This window comes from Neodiprion pinetum, chromosome 1 (assembly GCF_021155775.2).
Source record: "Neodiprion pinetum isolate iyNeoPine1 chromosome 1, iyNeoPine1.2, whole genome shotgun sequence".
NCBI lineage: Eukaryota > Metazoa > Arthropoda > Insecta > Hymenoptera > Diprionidae > Neodiprion > Neodiprion pinetum.
In genome coordinates, this window is record NC_060232.1 from 14,428,358 (window position 1) to 14,444,651 (window position 16,294).

Consider the following 16,294-nt stretch of genomic DNA (forward strand, 5'->3'; position numbering starts at 1 on the left):
CGTCAATCATCATAAATTCAATCTTGAATAGTCGTAACCGGGAAGGATTAATCCTGTGAGTGTGCCACCAGGGGCACCAGGGACTCAGTGGTCTCAACAAGTGAAGATGACTGATCAGACTTTGAGTTGGCAACAATAACTGAAATGGCAGGTTTAGATATGATCCGGTCATACCTATCCGAATCTGAGGATTCCGACACCCAGGATGATTCCAAAATAAACAGAGACAAAATTTCAAGCTCTGCAAAGAATCTGTTACAAAGGTGTGCTTTTTCGTTTTGCGAGGTTAGGTTAGGTTAGGCGTAGTGTTATGAGGCATTCCTAACTGTCAGTGCTGAATCGAATGAAATTACAGTAAACTGGTGCAAATTTCGTGTACAACGGGTGAATTTCAGCGTTAAAATATTTCCTCCTTTATTCTAAAAAATCTACCAATCAGCACAACGATTAACAAAAACATCTTAAATATGAAAGATGTGCAATATCAATTTTAACCAAAACAAGTTGCTCAAAATTTCCGCACATTTTTTTATTTCCATTTGCCTCAATGATTTTTAAAAAGTATTTCCAATCTTTTGTTGTGGTTTAAAGTCGATTTCGGAAAAAGTTACTTTGAAATTTTCGATAACGCATTTCGATTGTAGATTTATTTTGTATTATGGTTCTGAATAACTTAAAATCAGCATTTCTGGGTTCCTCTTACCATTGATTTATTGTTAATCGCTTGAATTTTTATAGAGGGAGGAGCAAATGTGGTATTAAAGCCAAAATTTAACAGACATCAAAATATACGTTTCATTTTTGCACTTCTGTGTATACCTACAAAGTTTCATTGGATTCCTTGATGAATATGGAGATGCTTGTTTAGTAGAAGGTTGACGTATCATTTCAGATTTTCGGTTCCTGAGAGTATATTGTCATTGAAAGGTACGAAACATCATGAAGATGTTCACGATGATCCCAGCCAACATGATGGGCGAACAAGAACTTTTAAACATGAACGTGGAAACTGGGCAACACTTGTTTACATTAACTGTAAATTGACGCATAAAATATAGTTTGATGCATCATTTAATATGGACTGAATGATAATAAATTTTTTAGATATACATATGAATGTCCAAATTCAAATTGAAAAATTTTGCAGATCCTGATTACAGCCCAATATGTTCATGGTTGAGGGAACTACCACAACACATTGGAATTAAGGAAGTTTTGAACTTTTTTACAGAATTCCATTTAAGTTTAACTCGGTGTTTGGTTCTAAAATTTCACTGGATTGAATCATTCGTCGATAGCTTACAGAAGCTGTGTCAATCTACAGGTGAAATATTGGTAGAATTTAGGGATTTGAAGGTATACTGTAACGAAGAAAGGACTCGAACATTTCTTGGTTTACGGTGTGAAGACAGGAATAAAATCCTCAAACAATTCGTGATAAATATTGATAAAATACTTGCAGAGTATCAGCTACCATCATTCTATGAGGTGAGTCTCTTGATTTTAGTCATGAAAGTAATTGCATGTGTAATGAAAATGTCCGTGGTCTACATTTTTTTTAATTATAAAACTTTAAATCTGCTATTATGTACAGTGTTCATAGGTATTTTTTAGTCTCTGTTACAAGCAGTGTTACATTTCCCATGATCTATAGGACGCGTCGTTTCATGTCAGCATCCTATGGTGCCTAGGAGATGTAAAGGAAAAACTGAATGCTTCGCTTCCTGCTCTGAATGAAAGTTGGAACAGTATTTGTGCTGAGCATTTTTTACACAGTTTCGAAGTCAGCAAGATTAATTGTAAAATTGGCAACAAAATGTACACTTTTCCTCTGAAGTAAAGGTATACATGAGTAATAAATATTCAATGTAAATAAAAGTAGTGACAATTTGGAAGAATGTGTCAATCAACACAAAAAATTGCTTTCTTCATGTTTAATATATTCTATTGATCTGAAAACAATAATCAGGATTTCAAAGGCTTGAAAGTTCCCTTAATAATTATTTAATTAATAATGGTTAAATATCACTACATTGTGAGGTAATGTTTGTATGTAACCTTGACCACCCCATAGCTTCAGCCACGACTGTTGAACTTCAGATGCCATGCTAACCACAAGAGTACAAATTTCAGGATGGCAGATAAAAACTTCCAAATCGGGGGGGTCAGTTATCTCAGAGCATCCACTGAAGTCGATATATGACAGTGTTGGTTTGTGTTGTAACACGTCACATAAAGATTTTTTCGAAAGTTTAATATTGCCGTTTATCACAAGCTTAGCAAGATTAGCTGTTTGTGAAAGAATGCGTGATAAATCATCATCACATAAGTCACACATTGAGAGATCCAATGATTCTAATGTTGCGAGTGAAAATCTAGGGTGAGAAAACAGTTCTTTTATTATGCGAGATTTTCCGTTCTGAATCGAACCAGATAAGTTCAGTGATAAAATATGAGGCTGCAATAAAGATCGCAGTCCTTCGCCCATTATTGGGTTTTGTGCAAAGTCTAGATTATTTAAGGCAGCGTTGCTTGTGCCTACAAAAATATTTTCCACTTCGCAATTGCTCATATTCAAAGATTGCAAATTTTTTAAACAGGACAAAAGCGTATGTAATTGATGTGATGCTCGTTTACCCAAAGGATTATAACTTAAATCTAGTACTCGAGTTTGCAAAGGGAACTGCCTAAATTGAGACAGACAATTCAAATCAATATCACAACAGCGCAGGTGTAACTCCTGCAATAAAGTTAACTGCTCCAAGCTGCTACTTAGTGTCTCTCCAAAGTCGTTGAGTTCTACTCCTGATATGTTCAAGACTTGCAGATGCATCTGGTACTGTAGACTTTTTAATAGTGGAAATACATCGCTGTTTAATGTCTCACGACCTCGTAGTCGAAATGTGGAAGTGTTCTCGCACGTTCTCAGGCATTTTACAGTTCCTTCATCTATAGCTGAAAACAAACCGCCTTGAATTTTGCTCTATTCAGTAGATCATATAATAAAATAAATTGGTATAGCCATTCAGTAAATTTTTTTTACGAAGTACAGTAATAGTCTTACCAATATTGCAGCTGCTACAAATCGTTTTGTATCGATCAGAGATTGGAGGGATATCCATTTTTCGAATATTACCAATCAAGCTAAGTGGTTTGCAATTCAGATAACAGGAATTAATTGTACTTTGCGAGATTGTTGAATCACCGTTGGATGTGATAAGGTTAAAATCTGGCGTGCATCCAGTTTCTTCTTTAAATTTGTTTTGGACTTGTCGTATGATGCTTTCGGTAGTGATTTTGTTTTCGTTCGAGACGCAGAGCCGCAATTTAAACAATTTTTTTTCAATTAAAACCTCTACATTCATCTCTTTGGCTTGCACTTGCTGAGATCCACTTCTTGATACGACATAAGCACTTGGCGATTGAGTGCAAGATACTGAATGCCTGGAAAAGCTTAGTGATAAAAGAGTGGATTGTTTTTTTAAACTTCTAACCTCGTCAGGTTCCTCAATGACTTCACATATCTCAGCACTATTGCTATCACAACTTTCTTCTGTTTCACTGTCTTGTAAAGTGGAAGACAATATTTTACTGTTCACCTCAGTTCTTTGACGTTTGCTTTTCCTTTCTACTGGTGCTGAACCTGCAGACTTGCGTTTCGCGGTAAATAGAAGATCGGTTCGATTATTCTTTTTCTTGCTTGAATTGGGGCCAATATCATCATCAAGCCATTCATCTAGCAGTACTTGATCAGAATCTAGAAGAGGTGCAAGATCTTTGTGGGAAGTTGCGGATTTAATAAATGGACCTAGCCGTGTTCCTCTATTGCGCAGATTATCTATCGTCTGTTTGTAAACTTCACCAGCTGAAACATTGTGTTTTTCTGTATTTTCATTTTCCTCTTCTTTAAGCACATCTATACAATGTGAGCTTTTCCTCTCCAAGGTGATATTCATTTTTTTTTTCACCGTCGTTCTTGTCACACCTTTCTGAGATAATTTACTGTGCATATGCTCGTACTCAGATTTATCGAGGCCAGATAACTCCTTAGCTCTTTTTCGCCAGTCTTTAAGAGAGTCGAGAATTGTGTCACCTTTTTCAGTTACTGCATAAATATTTGCTCCAAATTCGATCAGTAAATTCATAACAGAAAAGTTTCCACAACTTGCCGCATCGTGTAGCGGTGTAATTCCCTCACAGCTAGAACCTCCAGGGTCATTGACATCAGCTCCAGCATTTAACAACAATCTTGCTATTTCGACATGACCATGATTAGCTGCTTCATGTAGCGGCGTCCATCCGAAGTTATCCCTTATGTCTGTTGGATGTCCATCATCAATTAGTTTCTGAACTCGTTCAATGTTGCAGTTTATGCAAGCTATATGAAGCTGTGTTTCTCCTCTTTCGTTTTTTTTTATAACCAAGCCTGTACGACTACTTCGTGTTGATTTCAGTCTCGTTGAACTACTGTTTTCTTCGCAGTTTGGTATATCCAAGTCAGAGAGTTTATCAAGATCCACATCAGCTCCAATATCGAGATTTTCAGAATTTTCCTTTTCGCTATCGAATTCTGGTACTGTATCGAGTAACTGGTTCAGTCTGTCTCTCATTTCTTCAGTATCCTTCAAGGTCTGGGTTTCTGAATAATGGAGATATGCTTTCAGAACTGTTATTTCTAACGATGGAATACTGGTTAACGTAGCCTTTGATAGGGCTAGTTCGTAAGTGCGACATATGTCTGAACTTGTCGCACCAGTTGACTCTAAGAGATCGGCTGAAAACAGGGCTGATCTGCAGGCTTCACGAGGATCAGAGCACATGCTTAGCTCTCTTTGTGCATAAGTGAAAGCCTCCTCATATCGACCTAGATCTTTCAAAGTCTGAGCTAAGGAAATCAGTCCTGCTGTAATTCCGTCAAAGGATTTTTCCTTTTCCGCATGAGCAAGCATTTCTTTGTAATACTCCAATGCCTTATCATAGCACTGGACAGCTGCAGCTGCGTCTCCCAACTTCTCGTAAAGTTGAAATCGATTTTTTTGGATTTTGATATTTCCAATATCACTATTCAACATATTTTCAGTTCTGCTGAGAGTCACAGCTGTACGTAAAAAGAGAAAAGTATGTTTATGTTGTCATGCATAAAAATAGAATAAAATATAAAAATAAAGTGAGTGAACTTTCAACTCACCAATGCGAAGAAGTTTCTCTACTTGTTCTCGGGTCGACTGGGGTAGATCTTTGATTGAGAAGAGCACCACCAAATCCTTGCGAGCATTCAGCCAATTACCATATTTCAACAACAACTCTGCTTTAGCTAGCAGAGCATTTGCTTTCATAGAAACATTTTCAGTTTCAGCTGCCATTTCCAGATACTTGAGCGCCTTCTCTTTGTCGTGTTGTCTTTCATGATGAGATCCAAGTGCGAGATAAGCTCTATGCTCATCTTCCTTCAAGTTGTATGTAGAGCATATCAAACGACATTTGTTATACAAGTTGATAGCCTCATGCGGCTTCATCTGAGCATCTAATACGAGACCCCAGTTCAAAAGAAGACGTGCACGTATGGTTGCCATTTCCGCCTTTGGGATGCCCTGAAGTCTTTGTTATAACAAAAAAATAAACAAATAAAACAATTACATTAATATAATATCTTTGGAAAGGTGTTGGTGTTTGGACAAATTTTTGGCCTGAGATTAGTAAATTCGACAGCGATTTTGAATCAAGTTCTGTTATTATGAAGAGAAATCTACAATAAGAGTAAGATAAAGAATTGTGTGAGAAACAGTGCAACTGAATATTCACTGAACAGTGTATTTTGCGAATTTTTAACCCCACATATGTCAAATAAATATAAGATTTTCGATGAGCAAACAAATTCTAATGGGCCATGTAATATACCTTACCTCATCTTTCTATGCTTTTTTGAACGATTTTTGGTAAATTTCTGACTGATTCACATTAACAGATTTTTTATTTGGATTTCGTGCATCACAATATATGAGAAATAAATTTAATTATGTTTAATCAATTTTTTTATTACTGTAAATACAATTTATAGCAATTTTTGGGGAGTCTTTGCAATTTATTTATATTTTTAAGGGCCTACAGGCAAAATAAACTTCATATTTATACTCAGCGGATCGAATCACATGTAAAACTTATATGATTTATATTTAGAAATTTTTTTTATTACCAAACTGCAGTTTTTTCCATTTTTTACGGTTTTTTGCACTTTTCTCAAAATTTTGAGGGTGTACGGAGCAAACGGACCTCAGATTCGGATTCAGCGCGTCAAAATACATAAAGGTAGGTGGGTCTGTTCAAATGTATAGACCATTTTTTTTTTTTGTGAGCCGGTGTTAGTTAAGATTAGACAAAATCCAGATTCTTGGTTCTCAATGCCTTGTATTAGTATTAACTACAAGCTTCAGCTGTATCTTCAGCTATGCCTTATTACATAAAATAAGTTAATTTCAAACTTCAAAATGATCACAAATAGCTATTTTTAGTGTTATCACTGTCATTTGTACGATAAGATACAAAAATATTATAAATGCAAACAAAACTTTTATGAGAAATGCAAGGAGTCTAGCCAAATAATGGAGTCAAATGTAATCCCTCTTGGCCGAAATGCCAAGCTATTTCAGTAGTCAGCTGCTAATAAAATGTGTAGTATTGTTGATAAGCTAAACTCTTATTTTGTTTCCTTTTCATTATACTATTCATGGTGAAAAAAATTATTCACTCTTGCTTTTGCCACTTTGTTATCTGAGAGTGTCTACTAAAAGTCGATACACAAAATTCAAGGACTTGATCAGGACTAAAATCCTATTTTTCACAATGATTATTTTAAATAAGTTCCTTTCATTGCTGAGAGTGCAAAAATTGTAAATAATAGTATTTTAACGTAATCATCTTTTACTGTTTATAATTTGTTATTTTTTTTTTATCATTGTTTACTTTTTCTGAGTAAATTGAAACGAATTGCAAAAACGGGATTTAAAATAATTCGTTATGGCATTGCTCTAACGTCGATGTCTGCAAGATTTCAACTACCATAGTCCTATTCTTTGAAAATACGAATTCTTGACAGTTTGACATTGTATTCAATGAACGTCGTTTATTGCAATTCGAATTAATGTGGATAGGAATCGTCCCATATTGGATTCCAAGTCACATATTGAAAACGAAACGTCGCCTTAGTGGGCTAAAGCTGTGTGAATTGGGATTCAAAGATAATATTTTTAATTCAATTTGGTTTACTGGGATTAGTCGGATAATGTAAATTTTATATAAAAATTTAACATAGAAATTTTACATTTCAGCGACGTTGATAACGTAGTAAGAAAGCCACAGAAAAGAATCAAGTGGTTCAAAATTTTTGCAAATACTAAATGAAATAGAAAAATTATCAACAATGAAATTGAAAGATATACATCATTGAAATAAATTATAATTGCAGAATAATCAATGTATCTCTATTAGTTATTATGATGGATACACCAATCAGATATATTTCAGAACATTGTCTCCATGGCCTACACCTTATAAATTTTATTATTTTTTGTCAGGCTAATGTTCTGCTCGACACATAATTTATTTCGGTCTTTTCTTCTTGAAGAAGATGGTTGCTTAGATCGAAATTGTGAAGAACAAATAAAAAAGTACACGTAATGTTGTCACGGGCCTCGAAGCAGAAATTGGACTTCCATTTTCTGAATATTTGTAATCAAGTTTTAGGGCATGGTTAGAGCTATAGGTTCAGGGTTCATAGTGGTCTCTGGAGTCAGAAAAAGTGACATATTTAGTATTATTTATACATTCAATTTCAGAGTACATGGTACACATCTATTATACTGAGTGCCTGTTCAGTAAGGTGGAGTGAAAATGTAAAATTTTTTAATATGGATATAGCTGGGTATGGAAAAGTTGTGGATGTGCGTGTAAGTACAGAATATTCTTTGCCACACCCCAAAAGTTGAGATCTTCAGCTACGAAAAAAGATTTAAAGATTTGATGTTAATGAACAATTCCAAATTCATGCATTTTCCATACATATGTGTACCATTATTATGTTTACTTCTTGGCATCAAATCGGCATATTCTGAACTGAACTGGAATACATGTCATTGTTGTTCATCCAAGACTTTAAAGCTTTTCCCAGAGCTGAAGATCTTCACTTTTGGGGTGCAGCAAAAAATTTTCTCTATTTTCACACGTACGCACAACTATTTCACACCTGGCCATATCGATTTTAAAAAATTTTGCACTTTCGCTCCACCCTAATAAAGAGAATGTAAGTACTAAACCAAAAGAAAAAAAACATGTATATCATTGTGGTTTAGTTGAAAAAAGTTACTTTTCGCTGGATGGTAAGAAAGAAGTCGGTTTGAAGAAAAACGTGACTAAACATGGGAAAAGTGACGCACTATGAGCCCTGTAGGTTTTTAAATTGACCAACAGAATACATAGGATGGGTGGTTTCAATTGCCCAAGGCGTATATCCCAGAAACATACAGAGTTGGAAGGAAAGGTTTTATATGAAACATGGATGTTTCAAGCGGGAAAATTGAAGCTGATGCGGTTCAACATATGGAGTATGCTATTTATAAGATTTAGCACATCACGTCTGATTTTTAAGAGGGTATACGTATTTTAGATATTAACAAGTGATGGTGAAATCAAAGACAAACATAAAGATGTAGGTAATAAAAAAACTTTGATTTTTTTTCTTTAATTTTATTTAACTTTGCCTGAAATTGTTTTTTACTCTGTCCTGAGTTTCTGCACATATTAATCGTCCCTTGCCTTCATTGAAAAGTTTTCTTGTGGATACCAAATTGGGGAGTTGAAATGATATCAAGTTCTCCATAATTTTAGTCTGGCTCATAAATTTGTTTAGTGAACGTTGATGAAAAATAAAAAAATAAAAAAAAAAAAACGAAAACCGATGAGAAAAAAAATTGGATTTTTTGTGACATTTTTAAATTTGTCTTTGATCTCACTGGCAGCTACTCATATCCAAAGTATGTGTACCCTATGCCAAACAAGTCGTTAAAAATGCAAAAAATTGCATGCGCCACAAGTTGATCCATAGCAGCATTATCTTTACTCTTGGAAACCTTTCAAGTTTCATACAAAAATTTTTCTTTTATCTCTAGGCTGAATCTATTTCAAATCATACAGACCAGCAGAGGTCATATTCGATAATTGCTCGTAACTGAAGTACGTTCTTCCTCGTCCAAAATAAATGAACGGATATTTTGGGCTAGGAAGAACATACTTCAGTAACAAGCAATTACGACATTTGAGATAAATTCAGCCCCTACTTATTTCTGAGATCTATGCCTGGGGCAATCATGTAAGATTTTGAAATCTTATTATTATATCAATGAAATTCGGTTTTTCTTAATTCAATATTTTCTAGATAACTTACATTAGTATCTTTGGTAAAATTGACGCACGAATTTCAGGGACTTTTCAGGATTTTTCTAAGATTACAGATGTCTAGCGATACCAGACTTGAAAAGGTCATGTATAATCATAAAGTTGAAGTTCGTACTGTTAATCAATGGGGAAAAAAAAAAAATTCACAGTTAGTAAAGTTCAAGTAATAAGGTGAATAAAAACAATTATTATATTTCATCAAAGAATGACTTTGAAGAAGTTGAGTTTTCAAAATTCGAGTATGTTTTTGTTACCGTTTATGAATTTTAGACAATATGTATCGAACAAAGTAACGGTTTTTCATAAAAATGCATCATTGCACCATTGTTACAAACTTTAACTTCAAAAATCCTGGGGTTATTTCTCAACAATGATGGATGGATTAAAATGATATAAATCTTTATCTTAGTTATCACAGGACTCTTACTTATCACATAGGAACATACTCTTCGCGTAGGCCTTCTTAGCGTTGGTGAGCGCCTCAATTTGCTCATCAGATTTTTCTGGAAATCTTTCAGCCAGGCAAAAGTAAGTTCTGCCCAATGTAGCAAATGCCCGCTGCTCCTCCAGTTCATTTTTCATTTCTTGGGCTCCCTCTGTTTTGTCCCATCAATCATATTAATATATTATTCAAGGGTATTCACTAACACAAACCATTTCAAGTATGCAAAAGTTAGTGCTTCATGGTTGCTGTATTAAAAATCCGCAAAGTTCCAATTATTTCAAAGATTGTTCAAAGGTGAAACGCTACTTAAAAGAACTAAATTTTAATTATTTCTCCAAGTAGTGTTAAATTTGTAGAGATTCACGAATTTTGAGGTATTATGTTACAGATGTTAAGGAATTGAAATTTAAAAAATGCTTAATGATCAATACTTCCATTGGACAATGAAATCATCAGTTTTGTTAGTTTTACTCCAGTCGAAAATTATGTGAGGCCATAAACTAGTCTGCAATATTACACGGTGTGCAGTAGAAGTGATAAGCAAAATTACAGAACCCTATGTCAGAAATAAAAAGTTGTTGTTTGGCGATATTTCTTTTCAAATATCTAACAATAACTCTTGTGCAAATGATATAATGTATTTTATATTTAATTGAATGAGTGAAGTAGGTCCAGATTTATGGATAACGAGGTTGTGAGTTCATGATATTAACTTACCTGAACAGTGAAAGAAATAAAATATTAATGATTATAGGGCTTGTAGCAGTAAAGTTATCTGAAAAAAGTGAGAAACCTGACTTTTAGACCTAAAAAAAGTGACTCATAAGTAACTGATCAAAACTAATTACTGCCCTGTAATTAAACGAAAAGTATAACTACAGTGTTATCCATTTCATCAGAAAAAGTCCTATTTTCAATTATGCCACTGTATACGAGTTTTCCTGGTGTTTCACATCTTTTTCTGCATTACAAAAAGATATCACTCCACACGATATGTAGAAAATGAGTTAGAAAAGAAAAATAGCAATGACTTATGAACTTACTTTTTTTGCGGGCAAAACATTTCGATACAGAAACAATGAACAACGTAATTATGGTTGATTCTTATAAATAGAACTTAAGCCAATTTTTCTGCTGAACAGATTATAATACTTAATAAACAGAATTTTGTGTAGTTGATATCGTGTAAGAAAAAAATTGTACAACCATATTTTTTCTGCATGAAACTCAATAACAACCGACTAAGTGACTTAAACGACCATTTCTTGGAAAAAGTAACAAAAAGTGACTCCGTTGAAAAAAGTTACCAATAGCGAGAAAAGTAACTGGCCACCAGCCCTGTGATTGGTGATGTCAATTTATTGTAAGCTGACATACTTAAGTATGAAAACTTGTTTCTTCATTAATTTTTGGTATGTAAAAATTATAAGTATGAGAGATTCTTAATTAAGGTAGTTAAAGTCAATGCAGTTCTTATTGTTTTGCAATTGAGTTCTGGAGGATAACTTAAGAAGCCAATAACAACTGTTTCTATAAGGCATAAAATTAAATTACTGTTTAATTTGATAATAATTTATGTAATAGCATGTGAACAATTGAGTTTAAGCTACAGCAAAAACCAGAGTTAGCAGCTAAACATGCTCACATTTATTTCTATGAGATTTTATTGAATATTGTGGAAATCTAATACTTATTGAGAACTTTTGTGTAAGACTGTATTAGATTTTAGTAGTATGTTCAGCACATTTGGATACTACTGGCACTAGCTTCCCCAAAGTGTTCAGAGAATAAATTCTTGGAATTATCGGTTATCGATACAAGGCCTGTTTGTGGCAAATTGCATTAGATAGACTATTATTAATGTAACTGGCAAACCTTTTATATCCACCAGGCTCTAATTTTTTAACACTCAATTTTTATTGCCTGGAAATAATTCAAACAAAATTTATAATAAACGCTTGCGAGTAATATTTAATGAATAAGAAAGATGCAAAATACTCTGGTGTATGGTGTAGCAGACTTAATTTACTAAACGTACTTAAGACCACACATCTTTCCTCATTTTTCATACTTGAACATAAGTAATTTCAGTTGATTTATCTCTCAAGCTTCCCAGATAGCATTGATGGGACCTCATAACTTACAGTATTTTGATCAACACAGATTGCATGCAATTCACTACTACATTACAATAATGACCACAAATAAGCTGCAAGTGAATTACAATATATGATATCACACTTTGACTGAGATTATTGCATAAAATATATACACAAATTAGCAGCATGTTAAGCGCAAGTGAGAGATCATACATTGTACAATACTCAAATTACGTGACATGCTGCATAATTGCGGCAAATTTGTGGCTTATTACTGCTGATCATCTTATGATTGCAAAACTAACTACATACGTGGTAGTAAAATTAGCTAATTTGCACAAAGGTTGATATTATGCTTGCCAATTGCATGGAATTTGCGATGAGTTACCTACGTTCTTTGCACAAGATAGCTGGCTCAAAAATGTAGTGATGAAGCATAGACCGACAAGTCTGTGACTTTACTACTTGTTTTAAAAATATTCATTCTTACATCGATTCAGAAGATGGGAGATTGAAAGAAAATGAAATCTCATACCAAGGTAAAGTTTTTGGTGTTTTAGTGCTTGTTGATAATCTTCAAGAGATAAGTGTATCTCTCCGATCATGCGATGAGCGACAGCGAGGCTAAGTTTGTCGTTAAGGATACGACATGCTTCAACTTGCTCGGTATATTCTTCTCTAGCATCATCCAATCGACCAAGTTGAAAGTATAGATCTGCTAAGCTATTTGTAGCCTCGGCAAATTGGAGTATATTACCATCTTTTTTGGCGCGTAGTTTCTTCTTTATTAGCCCTAAGTAAAATCAATTCATTGATGAGCATATTTTCGTAGTTTCAAAATTATGGTCTTACTTACGTTCTGTATCCATTGCGAAGAAGTACGGTAAACAGTTAATTCGGCCTATTGTTTTCTTCAATAAGCTAAGGAGATGATTATTAAATTCTACTGCTTTCAGACAGTATAACCATGATTTACATCATGTATACCCTTGGATGTGTACATCATCCACGATGTAAGTGTAGGTTTTCACGGAGCGTAAGCCCGACGCCGCGTCGTCCGACGCTTCGTGAAGATCACGGTCTTACTGTGACGTCGAACGGTACCTAGTGGAAATCTCCAGATGTTAGACACCGGAAACATTCACACGCAGCTACAGCTAGACTCACATCAGTAGTTTGGGTCACCAATTACGGATTAAGTATTGAAATACATCGGACAACGGGCATTCTGTCGCTCTAATCGAACGAACCGAAGAGGGAGAAATTGTTGGATAAAAGATTTAATTTGGCTTACCTTTTTGAGAGTATTCTGGATGCGATGACTTGTAGATTGGTGAAAGGTTTTAGCGGAATAACTGACTTTAATATTTGGATATTTTGACTAACTTGGTTTATTTTATAAGTTTGATATTTAAAAGTCACAAACGCAGAGTTACACAGTGTAAGATCTTAGACTTAGTATGACAAAATGGAGTTGAAGCTCGCTGAACTTTTGGGCAGAGTAACGTTGTATGAAAGTTTTAATGCAAAAGGCTAAAGGATTTTACCGCGAGACTGCACCGGAACAAGATCACGAATCTGGAGGTAGAAACCAAGAGAGCGATCGAGTGATCGGTCGCCGTTTTTATAGGGGTCGATCGTTGCGCAGAACGATCCCCCTCTTTAGTTTTTTAGTCACCTTTGCGCACCTCCCTCCTTTTTCTAGGAATTAATTAGGGCACGACATCCTCGCGCATGCACGCCTGTTATCTTAGTCCATTAGCTATTACTATATTGTAGGTTTTTACGTATGGTATATCGCTGTTTGGTGCGGTGGTGTAGGTGCGTGGACTTTGTTCCGTAGTTCTCCGAACTGCGTGAGCTTTTCGTTGAGGCGCCAGCCCCCTTTCTGGCGCCCGTCAGCCACTTAACTTCTTCCTGTCTACCTCTTAATGTTTTTGCTATCTTGCTCGTTACAAAGCCCATATTTCATTTTGGTTACCTGTCGTTTGTTAGTTTTATGGCTATTTCTATATAGAGTTACATATGTATCATAGTCGACTACTGTCGTTATTAACCTGGAGTACAATAGCGATTGTTTATAAAACATAGTTTGTTATTTGCTTAACATTATTAGAATCACGCTGCTGCGAATATCCTTAGCTGTTTGTGTTATAACTATCTTAACAGATTTAGAGTATTTAGTAATTTGATATTTCATGGCTTTAGAGCAGGTTTACATGTGTGCTTTTGTATATAACTCCCTTCTGTAATTGTTAATTCTTATGTGAATCGGCTTGGAAGCTTCTAGAACGTTTTCGTTTCGTCGGTAAGTTCCCTAATGTATTTTCTAAGTGAAGCTCTGTTGGCTCCACATTGGAGATCTGCATTGCCTTCAAAACGTTGCGCGTGTTGCCCACAATACGGCGTTGCGGAAAAAGGTATAGTTCATGCTGGGTAATTAGCATTCACGGTTTGATGGTTTTGCAGCCTCTGGTTTTATGGGTTGCAGCAGTGCTATCTTTACATTATATTGGTTATGCATTTATCTATGGTTTTACAGTCTTCTATACTCCGGGCTATATAGTAAAGCGTATGTTGCTTATAGTATAGCTCTCACCTCCGAATGCACATATGGCATTGTTGAGTGCTATATAATAATTGGGTATAATTATGTTAGTTAATTATAGTGTTAATATGATAGTGATATATAATAATGCATAATAGTATTATAGTTCTCTGTAGTACGAAGATCTCGTAACATGGTTTTTAAGCCTCGGCTAGTGAATTTCATAGTTATTTCCATCTAGGGATATTCCAAATAGTTGGACAGTTGTTTTAATTTCTTATGGTTACAAGATTCTCGTACTTCGAGTTTGGTTAGTCGATAAAAGTAACATGCAGTAATAATAGTCGATAAAACATACGGACGTTCCGGTCGGATGTTACATTACATACAGGTCTGGTAACTAGTAGGGTGGGGAATGACTCAGATAATAAGGCAAAACCATGGTTCTCGTCTTCGCCGTCTGCAGCGCTGCCCCCTCGGGGTAAGCCAAACATAAATCAGATCCGAACAGCTGATTTGTCGGAATCAACAATCCTGAATAACACTCAAAAATGAAGAAAGATGCGAATAAAAAATGATTGAGGTGTTTACTAGCATTCCATGGCGGGCGTGATATTCGTTTTATTTTAACGGAATCCTCAAATGTTTAAGTCAATAAAATCCATAAACATCAAGCGAGGGCTCACAACTTTTGAGACAGTTTGAGATCTTGTGGAGATGATCCACCGTTTACACACTTTACACTGAGTTATGAACTGTCAAAAACTTCCATGAGCAGGTTATCTTATCGGTATGAATCTATATCTATCATACCCCTGGCCAATGGCGCCCCTAGCGGATAGATAGGAAACAAGACCGTGTGCTTCACTAACGGTGACACCCCCTACCACTCAAAACTGCCGGAGTTACCAGACCTGTATGTAAGACCGCGGTGAAAATGCATCGGCAGCGGCGGCAAGACGCTGCCCAACAAACGCAGTCGTAGTTGATCACATGGTTCAGCAGTGGATCTCATTATTGTTGATATACGCTTGCGATTCGAGAGCTGCGATCCGTTGAGAACGTCTTTATCATTGCCGGTTATCACTACAAGGCGAGTACGCAAGAGAAGGCAAATTGTGATCCAAGGTGAAATAAAACTTGAATTTTTGTCTCATTATTCTGTAATTGAGGGCATGGGGGGAATAACTGTATAATTGAGCAGAGTAACTTTGATGATATTGTTCTCTGTGGAATTGCGTAAAAGTGACAATTGCTCGCAGACGCTACACATTTTGTTTTTTTTTTTTCTGTTTTCTTCTCGTATACATATATAGCATACATCTAACAATAAGATAGGAATAAAGAAACACCCAACCCTTATGCGGGAGTGACACCTAATGTACGACGAGAATATACACCGAACAAATCCCTTAAAAGAAATGATGCCATATGAGAACAACGCCTTAACCTGTGTGCAAAGGAACTATCGCAATGCGGAATAAACAACAATCGAACTGATGCAAAACTATGGTGATTGCAGCTCCAAAATGTACATCATAGACCTTCAAGGATTTCACGGGGAAAATCATGTCTTCGTGATAAAGGAAATCGCAGTGATGAGTTGCTGCGAAGGACCAATACACCACTCGATAGTCCGTATGGAAACAGAAAAATCTATTCTTCCACCAGAAACCCAACCCAGACACCGCTTTAAAATCACCTGTGACTAAAGACCCGGCGAAACAAGATCGAGCGCTCACCGAAAGGGCTGGA

The 16,294-nt window shown here is 35.5% G+C and overlaps 2 protein-coding genes across 6 annotated transcripts; one reads left to right on the forward strand and one right to left on the reverse strand.

Moving 5' to 3' along the window:
- Window positions 1-135: 135 nt before the first annotated feature.
- LOC124224732 (U6 snRNA phosphodiesterase 1) lies at window positions 136-6,229 on the forward strand. 2 transcript variants are annotated; one of them, XM_046636933.2, is made up of 5 exons: window positions 136-263; window positions 893-1,035; window positions 1,148-1,488; window positions 1,655-1,842; window positions 5,351-6,229. In XM_046636933.2, the coding sequence occupies exons 1-4, from the start codon at window positions 145-147 to the stop codon at window positions 1,838-1,840; spliced, it is 789 nt and encodes a 262-aa protein (XP_046492889.1). In that variant the 5' UTR covers window positions 136-144; the 3' UTR covers window positions 1,841-1,842; window positions 5,351-6,229. The 2 variants fall into 2 exon arrangements, with proteins under 2 accessions (XP_046492889.1, XP_046492888.1); XM_046636932.2 differs by lacking the exon at window positions 5,351-6,229 and having other exon boundaries at window positions 1,655-2,532.
- Window positions 1,540-13,064, reverse strand: LOC124224729 (tonsoku-like protein). Of its 4 annotated transcripts, none has more exons than XM_046636918.2 (6): window positions 12,848-13,064; window positions 12,527-12,784; window positions 9,875-10,043; window positions 5,189-5,598; window positions 3,065-5,098; window positions 1,540-2,970 (listed from the first exon to the last, which is right to left on the reverse strand). In XM_046636918.2, the coding sequence occupies exons 1-6, from the start codon at window positions 12,858-12,860 to the stop codon at window positions 2,009-2,011; spliced, it is 3,846 nt and encodes a 1,281-aa protein (XP_046492874.1). In that variant the 5' UTR covers window positions 12,861-13,064; the 3' UTR covers window positions 1,540-2,008. The 4 variants fall into 4 exon arrangements, with proteins under 4 accessions (XP_046492874.1, XP_046492875.1, XP_046492877.1 ...); XM_046636919.2 differs by having other exon boundaries at window positions 1,540-2,955; window positions 12,848-13,062; XM_046636921.1 differs by lacking the exons at window positions 12,527-12,784; window positions 12,848-13,064 and having other exon boundaries at window positions 9,894-10,021.
- Window positions 13,065-16,294: the final 3,230 nt, after the last annotated feature.

Bases quoted from the DNA above. Each gene is read 5' to 3' on its own strand.
- LOC124224732 (XM_046636933.2), top strand. From the start codon at position 145: ATGGCAGGTTTAGATATGATCCGGTCATACCTATCCGAATCTGAGGAT. The intron at 264-892 runs GTGTGCTTTTTC...GTATCATTTCAG, and splicing joins GCAAAGAATCTGTTACAAAG to ATTTTCGGTTCCTGAGAGTA. The intron at 1,489-1,654 runs GTGAGTCTCTTG...CATGATCTATAG, and splicing joins AGCTACCATCATTCTATGAG to GACGCGTCGTTTCATGTCAG.
- LOC124224729 (XM_046636918.2), bottom strand. The intron at 10,044-12,526 runs GTATGAGATTTC...GGGACAAAACAG, and splicing joins ACACCAAAAACTTTACCTTG to AGGGAGCCCAAGAAATGAAA. The intron at 2,971-3,064 runs GTAAGACTATTA...GCAAAATTCAAG, and splicing joins TTGTAGCAGCTGCAATATTG to GCGGTTTGTTTTCAGCTATA.